Below are 14,088 nucleotides of genomic sequence, written 5' to 3'. Positions count from 1 at the left end.
GAAAAAAACAACACAGTAAGACAATAAGATAAAAGGGGCCCCGATATAGGAATATACTTCAAAATATAATGTACTGAATGTAGAGATTATACGGACAAACTGTACTTATTTTTTTTTGAGAGGTTAAAGCTGTAATCCATAACTTTTCTCCTGTTTAAACTACAGGAAAGATTGCAGAGCATCTGCTGTTGCATTTGTGAAGCTTTTCCTCCTTTTTCCTTGTTTTTCTTTCATTCAGTTTTTTATCAACCGGCCAGGTAACCTGAACCCAAATCCACGTTTTGTACTTCACACTGCCATTGTCAACCAGAAGGGTTTGAAGGGAGTAGGCAACATTTTTATCTTCAAAAAATGATAAATGTGTTATTTTTGGTGTTTCACTACACTCCAATAAAGATTGACACAATAATGATAACTTAATTTAGAAAAAGAGTTAATGGAGTCCAGCTTTAAATTTCAAGTTACTGCATTTTTCCTCAAATCCTTCCCTTGATCAGTCAATACACAAAGAAATGGACTTGGTCCTGTTTGACTCAACAGTCTAAAATCTTTCCATCCTTTCCAACAAAATTGAGATATTTTGCAGCACTTGAAATGCTTCCAATTATAAGGTCTGAATTAAAGGGAAATAGTATTGTTGGCCAGCCAGGGACAAGTATTATGACTGTTTTCTCCATGTTGAGTTAAAATTCAAATATATATTCAATAATAACTCTAAGCACACTGGATTGCAAAGCACCATGAGGAACAGTATTTTATCTCGAACCAAATCATACCTTAAAAAAAACTTAAAAAAGAAAAAAAGTAGAAAAATGTCTCAATATAAACAATATGTGCACATAACCATCTCCAGACCCTGCCAAAGTGTTGTACGGGCCAAGACTGAACCCTATCTAACCTTAACCCCCTCTGGATAAGACTGTTGGCTGAAATGATAATTGGGGAAATGCTGATATGAAGACCACACTTTTCACTTACATAAAAAGGGCAGTCGAGGCGAGGAGTGCCCACAACGAGAGCGAAAGGCTCAGACCGGGGAGGCACAACATGTGATTTGGAGGAGGATCCCTGTCAGGGTTAAGAGCCTGCTAAAGCCCTGTATATTTGTGTAAGGAAATGGGTTGCTGCCTAGCAATGCTGTTTATTTAGGCAGCAGAAAGGAGTGTGATGAAGTGAGGTAGCCCGCTCACAAGGTTAGGTGGTTACTCTCAAAATATAATCACTAACAGCTTATACTGATTAGCAGCTTTAAATTATCATCAGCAACAAAGTCTAGACAAATAGAACTGATCAAATTCAATAATGTCATCTGACTTCTTTTAGCTGTTTTTGGTTGCTTTGCCTCCAAGACTGGACAAAGCATGCATCTGCAGAAACTCTCGCAATTCATGTTAGCATCATCATCCATTATTTGAAGACGTAAAATTCTCTAAGATGCAATCTCGCAATAACCAAAACCTCTCTTTTTCGTTTTCTCGGTCTACGGTCTGAACGATATGTTTTGTGAAGCAGCTGCGGCAGGCAAGAGTCATGATTTGTTGCTGCAATTAAATCACAGTGGTACCACTTCATGTGAAGACTCCGTTCCTCCACCCTGGCAGTTTGACATTGGCAATGCAGCCACCCCTCCCTAGTTCATATTATCACCCACGAGAGGAATGCCGAGACTCCGACTGCTCAAGGCACCAAAGAGGAGGAGAGAGGGGCGAGGAATGGACCGGGGCTACCTCTCCATTCCTATCAGCTCTAACAGGATGATCGCGCACACCAACGCACACGCGTATGGGCTCCTCTGTTTCAGTTTTATCGAGAGAGGGATAGCCGAGTGTGACCAGCGATTCATCCTGTCACGCTTTTTGTTTCACATGATATTTGTTAATTAGACTTTGTTTAGAAATCTAAATTTAATCACAAGGATCAGGGGCCAAGAAAAGCCACATGACTCCAAAATAATAATGTTTATATCTAGGTCATGAAATCTGACTTTAAACAGAGAAAAAAGAAGACCTCACAGTCTTGAATAGGGGTATTTCCTCTCCACCAAAGTACAGCATGAAACCCTGAGCATTAACTGCGGTGAGGACTGCACACAGCACTTCAGAGGAGCATACTTCTGTTTGCTGCTGGCGTAAGGGCGGGTGTGGTTGAGGCAGGCAGCAGCGATGGCATTGAAAAAGAACAGAAAACAGCCAGCTTAGCTGTGCTGGATGCTAGACATGAAGAAAGAGCGCACCACACAGAGCAGGACCTTCCAGAATAAACTCTGTAAAGTCTGGGCAGGCTCTGAGTCACAACGGGATGAGCCACAGAGGCTTCGACAGCCAGCGTCCACGGCGGAGGTTGCAGCGCTGCGTGTACCGTGTAATCAGGAAGTCACAGAGATGGGGCTGCCTTGTCTGAGGCTCCCTCCAACATCTCCATCAGAGCCTGCCAGAAACGTGTGTGGTTTTAGTCGCTGCCGCCTCCGCAGGACGCAGCGTGCGATGATGTCAGCCGTGCACACGGGAACTTTCCTAAACAAAGGGAAGTCTGTGTGGTTGGGGTGGTAGCTGGCTGAAAAGTAGGGGGGAGGTTTGAGTTTGGGTTTAAAAAGAACACATACTCTCTATTTCAGCTGGTGTGAACCCAGACCCCTGTCATTAAATCATTAGCACTTTATCGTGGACAAATACATGCATCCTGCACAGATGTGTGGCTGCAGTTGCGACACACTGGAAGGTACAAAATGTTTTGGTTTCAAAAAATTTTTTTTAATCCACTGCTGCATGTAAATATAATATTTCTGTTTCCTTATCCCACTGCTGTGTGATCATGCTACACTGTTAAATCTAACCTTTTAGCACTTTAGATGATAGCTGGTTAGAGACACAAAGGTCTTTCTGAGGAGAAAAAACTATAGCTCTGTCCACATTTCATACTACATACTACTAGTGCACAGTATCCACTGTGATAGGATACTGTTTTTGCAGTAAGTAACCATGAAATCAACTTAGTTTTTACTGTTTTGTGCTAACAGACGAATATGCCAAATTGCCAATTAAAATGTTTGCTAAAAATAATTTTTTTGTTTTCCAGGCCGTCTCATCACCATTTGCAATCCTTTAAATTTTTTTTCCCGCTGTAAACGGCTCCTACTCATCCGTGATTCACTCAAAACCACAGGCGTTTTAGCCCGCTTACTGACTTGGAGCCAAAATTCTCAGTTGGTTGCAGCTCATCACAGATTCATCAATGAATACATCAGCCGATAAGGAACAGGAAACTGACTAATTATGTGTGTGCAGTAGTGTAGAAACTGTGGCACCATTACAGAGTTTGTCCACCAGAGGGCAGTGACAATTTAACTTTTCAACTATAAAGCGTTGGGTCGGCGCTCCACGTACATTAATCACAATTCTTCAATAACCAAATTTAAGGGATTCCTATCAAAAATGTTTGTTACTTTGTGTGTTTACGATACAAAACAAATATGGGACAGTGCGTCATCAACTCTGTAATGTTACTGTCTGATTTATCGTTACCTTATTCTGTTGTTTACACTCGAACATCAATATTCACAATGGTCTCTAAAATCTGTTCATCAGTCGGGCAGTAGTGGGTACACTTAAGTCTGTCACCTCTCCAGTGTGAACACACTATGTAGTCAAAAAAACCCAAAAAAAACTGCTTAGAATTAGTGCATGGTATTGATGTGGGCCACAGCTTATGTTTGTCTTTAAGATGGCTGCATAGCAATGTTATTCATCCCTATTCGCACTGAAGGGCTATATTAGCTAACTGCTCCTCTGTGGCAGCAAGAAAAAAAACCACTCATTCTGAAATGACATTTTATCACACCCGAAAGGCAAAAAAACAAAACCAAAACAAAAAAAACTCTGCCCCATATGTGACGAACGTCTGGTAAACTTGTAGGCTTATTGTAATGCATTAGTAAAATGTCAAAAGGTATTAATTCAACCGACAGCCCTGCTTACCACTTACTCTGCCCGACTCCTTGCTTCAGACCCTTTATTTATTCAGAGACTGAGGTCAGCGGTGAGGCGTAATGGTTGGGGGACCAGATGGGTTTATAACCAAAACATATCTGCAGTTGTCCACGTTTTTTTTTTTTTTTTTTTCTTTTTTTCTTCGTAGGACTCGACCACCAGAGCTACTGTGGTTAAAGCTCATGACTAAGCTTTTACTGGCCATGCTACATCATTTTGTAACAGTCTGTGCTGCACTGGAGAGGGCAACGGAAAAGTTTGACTCATCCTTGTCTGGACAAGAGCTGAGTGAGTGGACTGGTCTGTCTAACAGCATTCCTACGGTATTCCATTCAGAAATGTGACATCTTCACAGCCAGGTCACGTAACACATGTTGCCCCACTCTATTTTAACACGAGGGAGAAAAACAGGAGGGGGAAAGTGTTGAGGTGAGAAGTGACGGGGTAAGGGGTAAGGGTAAAGGGGTAGGAGGATAAATGGGCCTAATGGCTCCACCGTTTGTTGGTCTTGTCGTCACAGGAAACTCAGCAGCCTAGTTTCTTGGTTCCCGACTTGGGGATCAGGCCCTTGAGGGGGTCATGAGATGATAAATGTGAAAAAAAAATTTTCTTTTTTTCTTTTCAAGGATTTCTGTTATTTTTCTTGTGAAACACTGGATTATTTTGCCTATAAAAATATTCATATGAAATCCTACGCAGTGAAAATCAGTCCTGACGTAGTTGAAGTGCTCACAGCTTGTAGGAATCGGCAAACCTGTGATGAGGTGTCTCAGGCAGACACTTTTTTTTTTTTTTTTCAACTCGATGCTAGCCAGAAACATTACAGACCACCGGTTTAACGAACCTGAATGACTGGGTGTCCTCCCGCCAGGGCCTTCACCGCTCCCCTGCTGCCCTCTGTCTCGTAGTGGGCTCGGTGGTGGGATTTGGGCTGCACCTCAATCTGCAGGCTGTACGGCCCCGAGCTGGACGGCAGCTGCCAGTCGAGCGCTGGCAGGGACGGGCTGTCGGGGGGCGAAAACATGTCCAACGTGTCAACTTAACAAGGAGGGAGGAGAAGTTATTTTAGATGCACTTATCACGGTAGAATGTGCAGAATGTGAACACCGCGATATGCCAGACCTTGCGATAAAGCTGTTATGAAATTACAGATTTGCTGAAACTTACTTCTTGTTAATAAAAGTACACAGTGTGTCCATGTAGATTGAGTGCCTGTACGGAGAATTTCACATACAATTCTTCAGTTCCCAAAAATACTGAACCATTTCATTTTCTGCTTTAATAATCTTAAACTAGTTCCCTCAGGCTTTATTTCAAGTTTGAACAGGTATTGTTCATCTGTAGCTCAGGCCGTCACGCCTTGCTTACCTTATGTACTGCTTTGGCTTGGACCAGGAATATGGGTGCTGGGGCACATCCAGGAACCCGCCGCAGTAGCCCTCCTTCTTTAACGACAGGCGGCTGGAGGGGTGCTCGTCCTCGCAGAGCTGCACCGGACTCAGCTCCTCACCACCCGGCTCCACCTTCAGGCTGACTGTGGCGCTGTGCTCCATGCTGGTTTTCCGGGCCTTCGTGGGGATTCCCTCCACGAGGTCAGCCACTCCATCCGTGGTCAAGGCATTAATGGCTGCCAGGATGGCTGAATTGGTGTACTGGTTGGTGTTTGGAAGCCAGGTCTCCTCGGTGACACTGAGGCGGGGGGAAGACTGCGGGGACGGTCCAGGGGAGTGGTTGGGGGAGTAGGGGTAGTGCTTGTGCGGCGCCCCGCTGCCGTTGAAACTGTACTTCCTCTTTGCACCACAAGGGGAGTTGGGCCTGGAGCCACGCTGACCTATCCAGGTTTCATCTGTTACACTTGTGCGGGGAGAGGTGGAGGGGGAGTGGCGAGGGGAGCCGCCCGTGGCACAGCCATCGCCTGGCAGGGCGAGGGTGGAGCCTTTGGGGGACACGGACGGAGACTGCCACGGGGAGTTCTGGGGCGAGTTGTCGTAGTTGTAGGAGAAGCCCGATTCATAGGAGGAAGCCTCAGAATGGCAGCTGCGAGACGAGATGCTGCTGGCCGGACTCAGGCAGCTGGGGTCACGGTAACCTTCTGCACTGGGGAGGGTCAGTGTCACTATGGAGTTGACTCGCTTGGCCACAGGAAGGCTGCTCTCCTCCACCTCATCCTCAGGAAACTGACCGTACGCCGTGATCTCGATACGGGGGCTCTCCAGGGTCGGCGCCCCGTTTGGGCGCATGTTTGAGGACGAGTAGTAGCCGGCCGCCCTCATGTCATCCTGGGTGTCATAGCTTTGAGGCTCAGTGACGGAGACGGATATGGTGGGGCTGGACTGGAGGCTGTGGTACTGGGAAGGAAGACAAGGGTTGCCCAGTGGGAGGGAGAGACTGACATTTGGCGTGTAGCCATATGCATCTGGAAAGCAAACAGATTGAGTTTGTTACCATGATAATAAAAACACACATTCACTGGCTCCTTAACTGAGAGGGAGACAGTTGCCAAGTTGAGTCTTATGAGCGCTGTTGCCTATAATGGCAAAAGAACAGCCTCGCTGCTGGATTTGGCCCTGGCTACTGCCCAGGGCAGTAGGTAGGTGCGAGTTAAAACTTAACACCTCATCTCACGGGGTTCCCCAGACACAGGGAGGCCAGTGACACAAAGCATCTCTGAATGGCTCCAATCGTACAAAGCAAATCAGGTTGGAGACAGGAATTAAGGAGCCAAAAATAACTCCGGTCTAAAAATAACCAAAGGCAAGACCAGGTGGGGGGGGGGGTTTCCACTTCACCTTGCCAGATTTATGCCACTTAATGCACATGCTGTAGCCCATAAACTGTAACATTATGAAAACACACACTGATGCTTTTGTTGGCCAGTTTCGTGTTCCAACAGCCTTCGAAAATAGACCCGGGAGGGACGTGATTCGTTGACTTGCATGCTGTAAAGGTGCATGCTGTACTCTGCCCGGGTGAGCTCGGGGTCTCATGCCAACGCCCCCGCCGGCTTAGATGAAACTCTGCCCGCCTGTGGCAAAGGCTGAGGTCACAATGGGGAGGGGGGGGGCATGGGAACGGGAGTTGCGGTTCCATGGCGCACGAGGGGCCGGGTTGGAACGTGACACACAGCGGAGCGCACGGCCACAGACGCGGGCGGCCGCAGCTCCTGTCTGCTCGGGACTGGGGAGAATTAGGGGCCCGGCCGCGAGGACTGTGACATCAGCGCCGCACCACACGAGTCCTTTGTAATAAAAGGAAAAAAGACTCTTGCGTTTAACGCTGCTTGCGGTGTGTGAGGCGGCAGCACTGAAATGTCTGCCCCCCCCCCCTGTGATGAGACCGCTGTGAATCAGCCGACCCCCCCCCCCTTCCCCAAACAGGTAGCCCGCGGGGCCGCGCCGATTCCAACCTCTGAATCCCCCGCAACGTTACCCACAATGCCGTGTCGGTCGTCAGCGCAGGTTCAATTCGGACTATTTTGGGAACACTTTTTTTTTTTTTCTTTCTTTCAGTCATGAGAGGCTCGCAGCAGCGGGACCACGCCCACCTTGCCCAGAGCGGCAGGGAGGGGCCGCGCACTGTATCCACACCGCTGCTTTAATACCGACTCCAACTGCAACTCACTGAGGCTGAATACAGGCATTCAACAGGGTGGGGAGGTGGGTGTGTGTGTGTGCGTGTGTGTGTGTGTGTGTGGGGGGGCAGCCAGAACCCTCATTCGGTATAACATAACACTTGGATGTATCGCATCCGGGTCTAACGTGTCAGACCCCGATGAGAACTTGAATAAATGCCACGTTAATAGCTTTTCTGCACTGTAATAAAAAAATAAAAAAAAAGAGGGAGAGAAAAAAAAAAAGTCTTCTGTAGCGAGTAAAAGTCAAACTCACCCTCCTCGGCGGATTTCATTTTCTTCCTTGGGCAGAGGGCAAACGTCTGAGATCAAACTCTGAGCGCAGTAGCGGACGGGAGCGAGTCTATATCCATAGGCTGAAGAGGAGTTTGTATATTCCCCGGCTGCCGCTCGGGATCCTCTCTCCGCTGGTGCCGCGGCAAAAGAAAACAACCAGAGGGAGAAAATATCAAAGTCAAAAGAAAAAAAAAAAAAAAAAAAAAGCTGAGCTGAAAAACAGCTGTTTCGATTTCAAACAGGGAAAAGAAAAAGTCGCGTCCAAAATGAAAACGTCCGAGCGAGATGCGTCAAAGAAAAACAAATGGATATTAAAACATGTGGAATAAGCTCATGACTGATGCAGGTGGTCTCTCCTAGAAAAGGCTATTTTTCTGCGCCGTGCCGAGATGTCGGACTCTGTGTCGGGGGATCCTGGCTCTGTCTGGTCGCTGTGACGCACTGCTCCGGAGCACCGAGGACTTCTGCGCTTTTAAACTCGGGGATCACCTCGGCGGCGGCGGCGGCGCCGCCCCTCCAGCACTCTGACGCATCCGCACGTCGGGGCCACAGCACGGCTCCGGCGGAGATCCTCTCGCGCACCGGGGTTTCCAGAGGCGAGGGAGGCCAATTAGCGGGGCCGGCCGCGGAGCCCGACGGCTCCGAGATGAGTGAAAAAAAAAAAAAAAGACTCGCGCCGGGAGAGCCAAATGCAACCCCCCCCCCCCCAATCCAGATGCAGTGATTTTTTTTTTTTTTGGGGGGGGGGGGGGTCATCCTATGCAGCTAATCCAGCAGAACCTGAGCCAGAGAGAGTATCCTCCTGAAGATAAACAGTAAAATAACAGGAGTTGGAATGAATATGATCTGTTGGGTCGCCACGACCCATGACTGACATAACGGGCATGGGCACAGCATTAACCTGCAGTTTCCGCCCACTTTATCTCCAGTGCCCCCCCCATATCATTTACCAAAGGACTCCTCAATGGAATCCCTCCGAATCGAGATTTACACGCAGGCGAAAACCCTCCCGAGCCTTTCACGCGAACCCGGCTGCCGTTTTCGCCCCGACGGAGCCATCCATCAAACTGGTCGCGCCAGAGATGAATGGTCCCGCCGGAGGCTGCCGGGCTGCCAAGATCGCAGATGGGGCGGCGGCGGACACCGGGACAGGTGAGCCGACACGCGCCAGAGCGAGCAGCTCGAGCGCTGCCTCGCGAGACATATGTAAAACATAAAAACTTCCGTGTACGGGCAATCTCATGGGGTTTGTCTAAGTTATTGCGAAGGCAAATAATTTCTTTTCCACTTCCTCCTGACAGACTGTACGTCTGCGGGGCACAGAGCACATAATTATCCATACTTGCACAGAAGTACTATAAAAATCAAGTCCTATACCCAGTCATTTGACATCCCCGAGCTGAGGATCTTCTCAGAGTTTTCCATAGGGCCGCTCTCTGCGGTCGGTGTGTACTCGTTCAGCTCCTCTCTCTCTCTCTCTCTCCCCGGCGCGTTCGGTCCCGGCAGGCGGGGCGGTGGCTATCTTTGGCAGGGTCTGGACCTTTCAGCAGCTGGCAGCAGGCCCCCCTGGTTTCTGTGATGACAATAGTCACATGGTGGCTCTCGAAGAGTCTGTCCATCCCCGGAGGTGGGAATCCACTTAACGGCGCCACAGCATCTTATCATCAGGCCCTAGTTGGTGCGATGCTCGGTGGTGGTGGTGGTGGTGGTGGAGTGTGTCAGGCCACTGCAGCTCTCAGCTGGGGAGTGTTATGGTGTGTCTGCATTAAAGGTCATATATATATATATATTTTTTTGCTTCCTTAAAACTCAAGTGTCCAGAGTATTTTCTGTCTACGTCTTTTCCCTGCTTTTGGGGTTGGATTTTTCACACATGCTTCAGGAAATTTGTTTTAGGCACCCCCCCCCCCCTGTATTTTATTCTCCAGGGGTTAAATGGATTAGACACTGAAAAAAAAAAGAAGGAAAATGACTTGTAAATCCACTGTTCTCATGCATATTTGCGTCAGAAAGAATAAGAATTTTTTGTACAAAATGTGATTCGGGCAAATTGCTCTTGTGTTTAGGACATTTAATGGGGCAGCACATCAAACTGCAACTGTTTTTTCCCCCCTTGGTGAGGAGCACCTCTCTCGCACGGCTGAATTTACCGATAGTTGTCGCAGTGTAATGGCTGAAGGCACTGATTACACTGAGCGTAATCAGTCTTGGACACTGTAGGCGGCGAATAAGCACCAAAAAAAAAAGAGGGATTGCAAAGAGGCAGGAGCACATTTGATTGTTATGCAGCGCAGACCTCATTCCATAAGCGTTAGACATCACTCATGATCCCAATTTTTTTTTAAAAAGAAAAAGATACCGAGACTAATAGTTTACAGTCACGCTAGTTGTTCTGTGAGGCTGCACTTAGCAACAGGGGTGTTTTGAGGGGAATGCTAACACGCTCACTATGACAATTCTTGCACATTTAGCCTTTACGATACCTGCCATGATGACCATCTTAGTTTAGCGTATTAGCATTGCTAACATTTGCTAATTGGCCCTAAGCACAAAGTGCAACCGAGGCCGATGGGAATGCCATTAGCGTCGCAGGTATTTTCATAAGTGTCGGACAAAGTGAAATCTTGACCTGATGATGGCGCTAGATGAAAAGTCAGGGGGGGTTACGATTCATCCCGGGGGAGACATGGATGTCTATACTAAATTTCATGGTAATCCTAGTCCACTAGTTGTTGAGACATTTCACTCAAAACCACAAATGGCAACCTCACGGTGGCGCTGGATTAAAAGTCGGGGGGGGGGGCACCAAAGCCAATAGGCTTCATCCACTGGGGACCATGAATGTCCGCGCAACATGTCGTGGAAATGCATCCAATTGCTGTTCAGGTGTTTGGGAATCGACCAGCCAACGTAAATCCACAGAGCCACTCTGCTAGTGTGAGAGGAATAAGCCCCACATTCAACACAGAAAAACATTCACTCATAATGACAATATTAAAATGGGCTACTCGGTATAAGCCAAAATATTCTGCATATATTGAGTAGACCATTGTAGTCACTGTCCAAATTTGTGTAACTGTTTTAAGTGTCTCACCTAGGGGCACCTTAAGAAGCGCCTCACTGGGTGTCATGGCGGAGAGCAGCAGGTAAGAGAACACCTGAAAAGGACCCGGAAATAGAAGGTGACGTGTGTCCATTCTTTCTACAAAATGCAAAAGGTGCAAAGTGCACTGCCACAGTGTGCGTGTGTCCGACCCCTTTACTATATCAGTATCACGGTGCAAACTACTTCTTATACTATAAATAGACCCCCCCCAACCCCCCACCCACCGCCCTTGTAACAGGTTTTAGGGACACAGTTTCATAAATCAGCTCTTGATCCACATTTGTCTCCATTGTGCAACAACATGGCATGCATGCCCTACATCCAAGGCAATATTCCCTTCTCCCCCATTGGGATCTCATTTTGGCAGCGCTTTCTCTCCAACACAGTATCTGAGGGAGTGACGACACTTGTGAAATCCTAGCTGCCTCTTTCATCATGAGGACGTGGCTTGGTGGCTCCCCAGTCATTTAAAGAACCCCGCTTGTTTCTTTGACCTCATGGAAATGTCTCATCGGGTCTGGGGGGGGGCTAATTGGGGCAAAAGGAGGGGGGGGATTGCCACTCCACAGTTATGTGTAACTGAAACATGTGCTGCAGTAAACACTTCCACCCGTCTGCAGTTAATAAATAGCCCTGCTGCTGATTGACTCGTGGACTTGTCTACGTCAGGGCGGCGCTGGGGCTCATAGTTTTTCCAGCCAGGCCTGGTGCTGGTTAGTGGACACCTAGGTAACAGGCCACCACAGACCGGATGGATCCAGAGCCACCGCTGAAAAAGGAGCGCTGTAGATAATGAGAAACAACAACCAATGTCCTGCGTTGATAATGTAGGCACAGCAGAGCGAACAGACGACTGACTTTGATATCAGCCAAGCTGCTTTTCAGTGAGAACAGGCGCTGAAGTGATTAATAACAGAGCCGGTTTTTTTTTCGTCTTTTGGCCGTGTCTCTAAAGTCGCAAGTCGACTGAGACAACTCCAAGTAAAATCTCAAGTCTTGTCAAAAAAAAGTCTGAGGTCTCAAAGTTGTGTCACAAGTCAAAAACGGTGACATTTTCATTTCAAAGCCATATTAATACTGTTTTTTTTTTTTTTACATAACTGTCTGAGACTAAGTAGAGCTAAACCACAGGCCTAACAATTAAATATTCAGCTTGTGAGCCCCTCAAAGTTCCCACTTATTGCTGTCAAAAACTAGAGATTTAATATTCGTTTTTGCTCTCACAGTAATCAAGCCCAAGTCAAGTCTTCAGTCCTTATTTTTGTGACAAATAAGCTGCACTAATGATTAATTTCTTATTAACGACAAATCACATTACTGTGTGTAATGTGAGAGGGCTCATCGCGGCGGTGAAACCGCAGAAAATTATCATTTGATTCTGCAGTTTCCCTCAGTATCTACAGAGTATTTTGGAGTCTTTTATCTCACAGTTTTGGTTTTTACGGCCTGAAATTAGACTTTCTTGGCTCAGTCAAACCACTCTCATCAACCTTGTTTCAAGTTGCAGCAGGCAGCTGTTTTGACCATAAATTGTATGATACCCTCCCAGCACCGAAAGGCAAATCAGCGATTGCAGGATTATAGGGGAACTTTATATCAGGCTAAAAAAGCAGTGTTTCAATGCCCCTTTACGGTTGAAAGTTTCAAATCCGGTGTGCTCTGTTGCACCTGTAACCACACCCAACAGTGATGTCACCGTGTACGGACACACCCTAGAGTGCAGGTCTACATCACTGAAGCAGAGTGAGAAGCTCAACCATTTGAGGACAATGAAAACGATGTTTTTGGCTGCTTTTAAGTCGCTCTTTAATACAAAGACAGACCCTCGCATGCAGCGTTGAGGATTTAAGGGAGTGATACACAGGCCAGTTGTTGGGCAACTTGGACGGACAGCAACAAACTATCTCAGAGATGTCACTTTAATCCCACAGGAAACTCGTGTTACTAGGAAACAAGTGAACAGACCCTGTGGCACACTTCTGTTGGTCCCCCAAGAGCTTCTGTTTAGTTAAAAGATTCAAGATGGTTTACATATGAAAATGTGTTTTTGCCATTACCGGATTTTCGCAATGTAACTGTAGCAGTTTTCAATCGCTAAAGTCAAACTGTGTTTACAGTGAGACCGTCACGCCGTGCCAATGTGGGATCTTCCCTGTGAGCTAACAGTGCAAATTAGTGAGGACATCGAAAACACAAAGCGGCATGCTGAACGCAAAATCCTTTATGGTGCAGTCCCTTCGGCGAATGATTGACACGACCACATTGCGAATTTAATCATCCTGTAGATCAACAGGAAACATTTAAATAAATCTTGACCCTATGTCTCACTGTGACCCCTGCTGCTGGGAGCATTGCCCGAGCGCGTTTCCCAAACTTTGACCTGGTGCATCATCGTTTCAAGAGTCTGGGAGGGGGTAAAGAATCTGGGATTGGGGGGGGGGGGCTCCCTGTAACAATCCCACACATTTTTGTCGCCTGCCATTCCCTACGTGGCCACTGCCAAACTTTGCCGATTACTCTGCCTGGTATGACGTGGTTTGGCCTCGGTGAGGTGGAAAAGACCTCAACGCGCTCCTCTTTCCACAGTCCTAACCCTCGAAATCCAGTGCCTGGCCTTATTTGTGTCTGAACAAAAACACGATGGAACATTGGACGGCATTGTAAGTTATTCATAAACTGAGAAACAACTGGCTCAAAATGCTGGCTTTCCCATTGCTGAATCACCTGTTTGTTGTGGAAAAATGAGTTGGACGAAAACTGAAAAAAATGATTACTGTACCTCTTTATGTTTTATCGCTCATCCCTCTCGACATACTCGAAACTGATATTTTATAAAGCTTTTCATGATGTAGAATAATGAAACATCAAACATAGTCCCTATGACCAAAAATTGAGCTCAGAATGTGACCACAAAACTGGCTTCAGGGAACAATGAAGTAATTTGCAACTTGTATTGGCGACCAAAAAATGTGCAAAAACCTCAAAGGATTTTGGCACAGCTTACAGTGGCCTCAAAAGCCACTGTGAGCAGATGAAAGAAAGGTAGTTTGAACTGGAAACAACAAAAATGTGAAGTGGTGAAGTCTCAC

General features: G+C 47.0%; 1 protein-coding gene across 4 annotated transcripts in view; it reads right to left on the bottom strand.

Annotated features, from left to right (window-relative positions):
• The window catches only part of nfatc1 (nuclear factor of activated T cells 1), a 40,922-nt gene extending 32,882 nt beyond the window's left edge, over positions 1 to 8,040 (bottom strand). For 2 of the 4 annotated variants that reach the window (XM_040122485.1, XM_040122484.1), the window contains exons 1-3: positions 7,874 to 8,040; positions 5,355 to 6,402; positions 4,831 to 4,990 (exon numbers count right to left, since the gene is read on the bottom strand). In XM_040122485.1, the coding sequence (XP_039978419.1) occupies positions 4,831 to 4,990; positions 5,355 to 6,402; positions 7,874 to 7,892 (1,227 nt within the window). In that variant the 5' untranslated portion in view covers positions 7,893 to 8,040. Of the gene's footprint in view, positions 1 to 4,830; positions 4,991 to 5,354; positions 6,403 to 6,450; positions 6,488 to 7,392; positions 7,427 to 7,873 lie in introns of those variants that run through there. The other 2 variants (XM_040122486.1, XM_040122487.1) reach the window with 2 other exon arrangements.
• Positions 8,041 to 14,088: the final 6,048 nt, after the last annotated feature.

Source organism: Xiphias gladius, chromosome 24 (assembly GCF_016859285.1).
Source record: "Xiphias gladius isolate SHS-SW01 ecotype Sanya breed wild chromosome 24, ASM1685928v1, whole genome shotgun sequence".
Taxonomy (NCBI): Eukaryota; Metazoa; Chordata; class Actinopteri; order Istiophoriformes; family Xiphiidae; genus Xiphias; species Xiphias gladius.
This window is presented reverse-complemented; position numbering and strand designations above follow the sequence as displayed.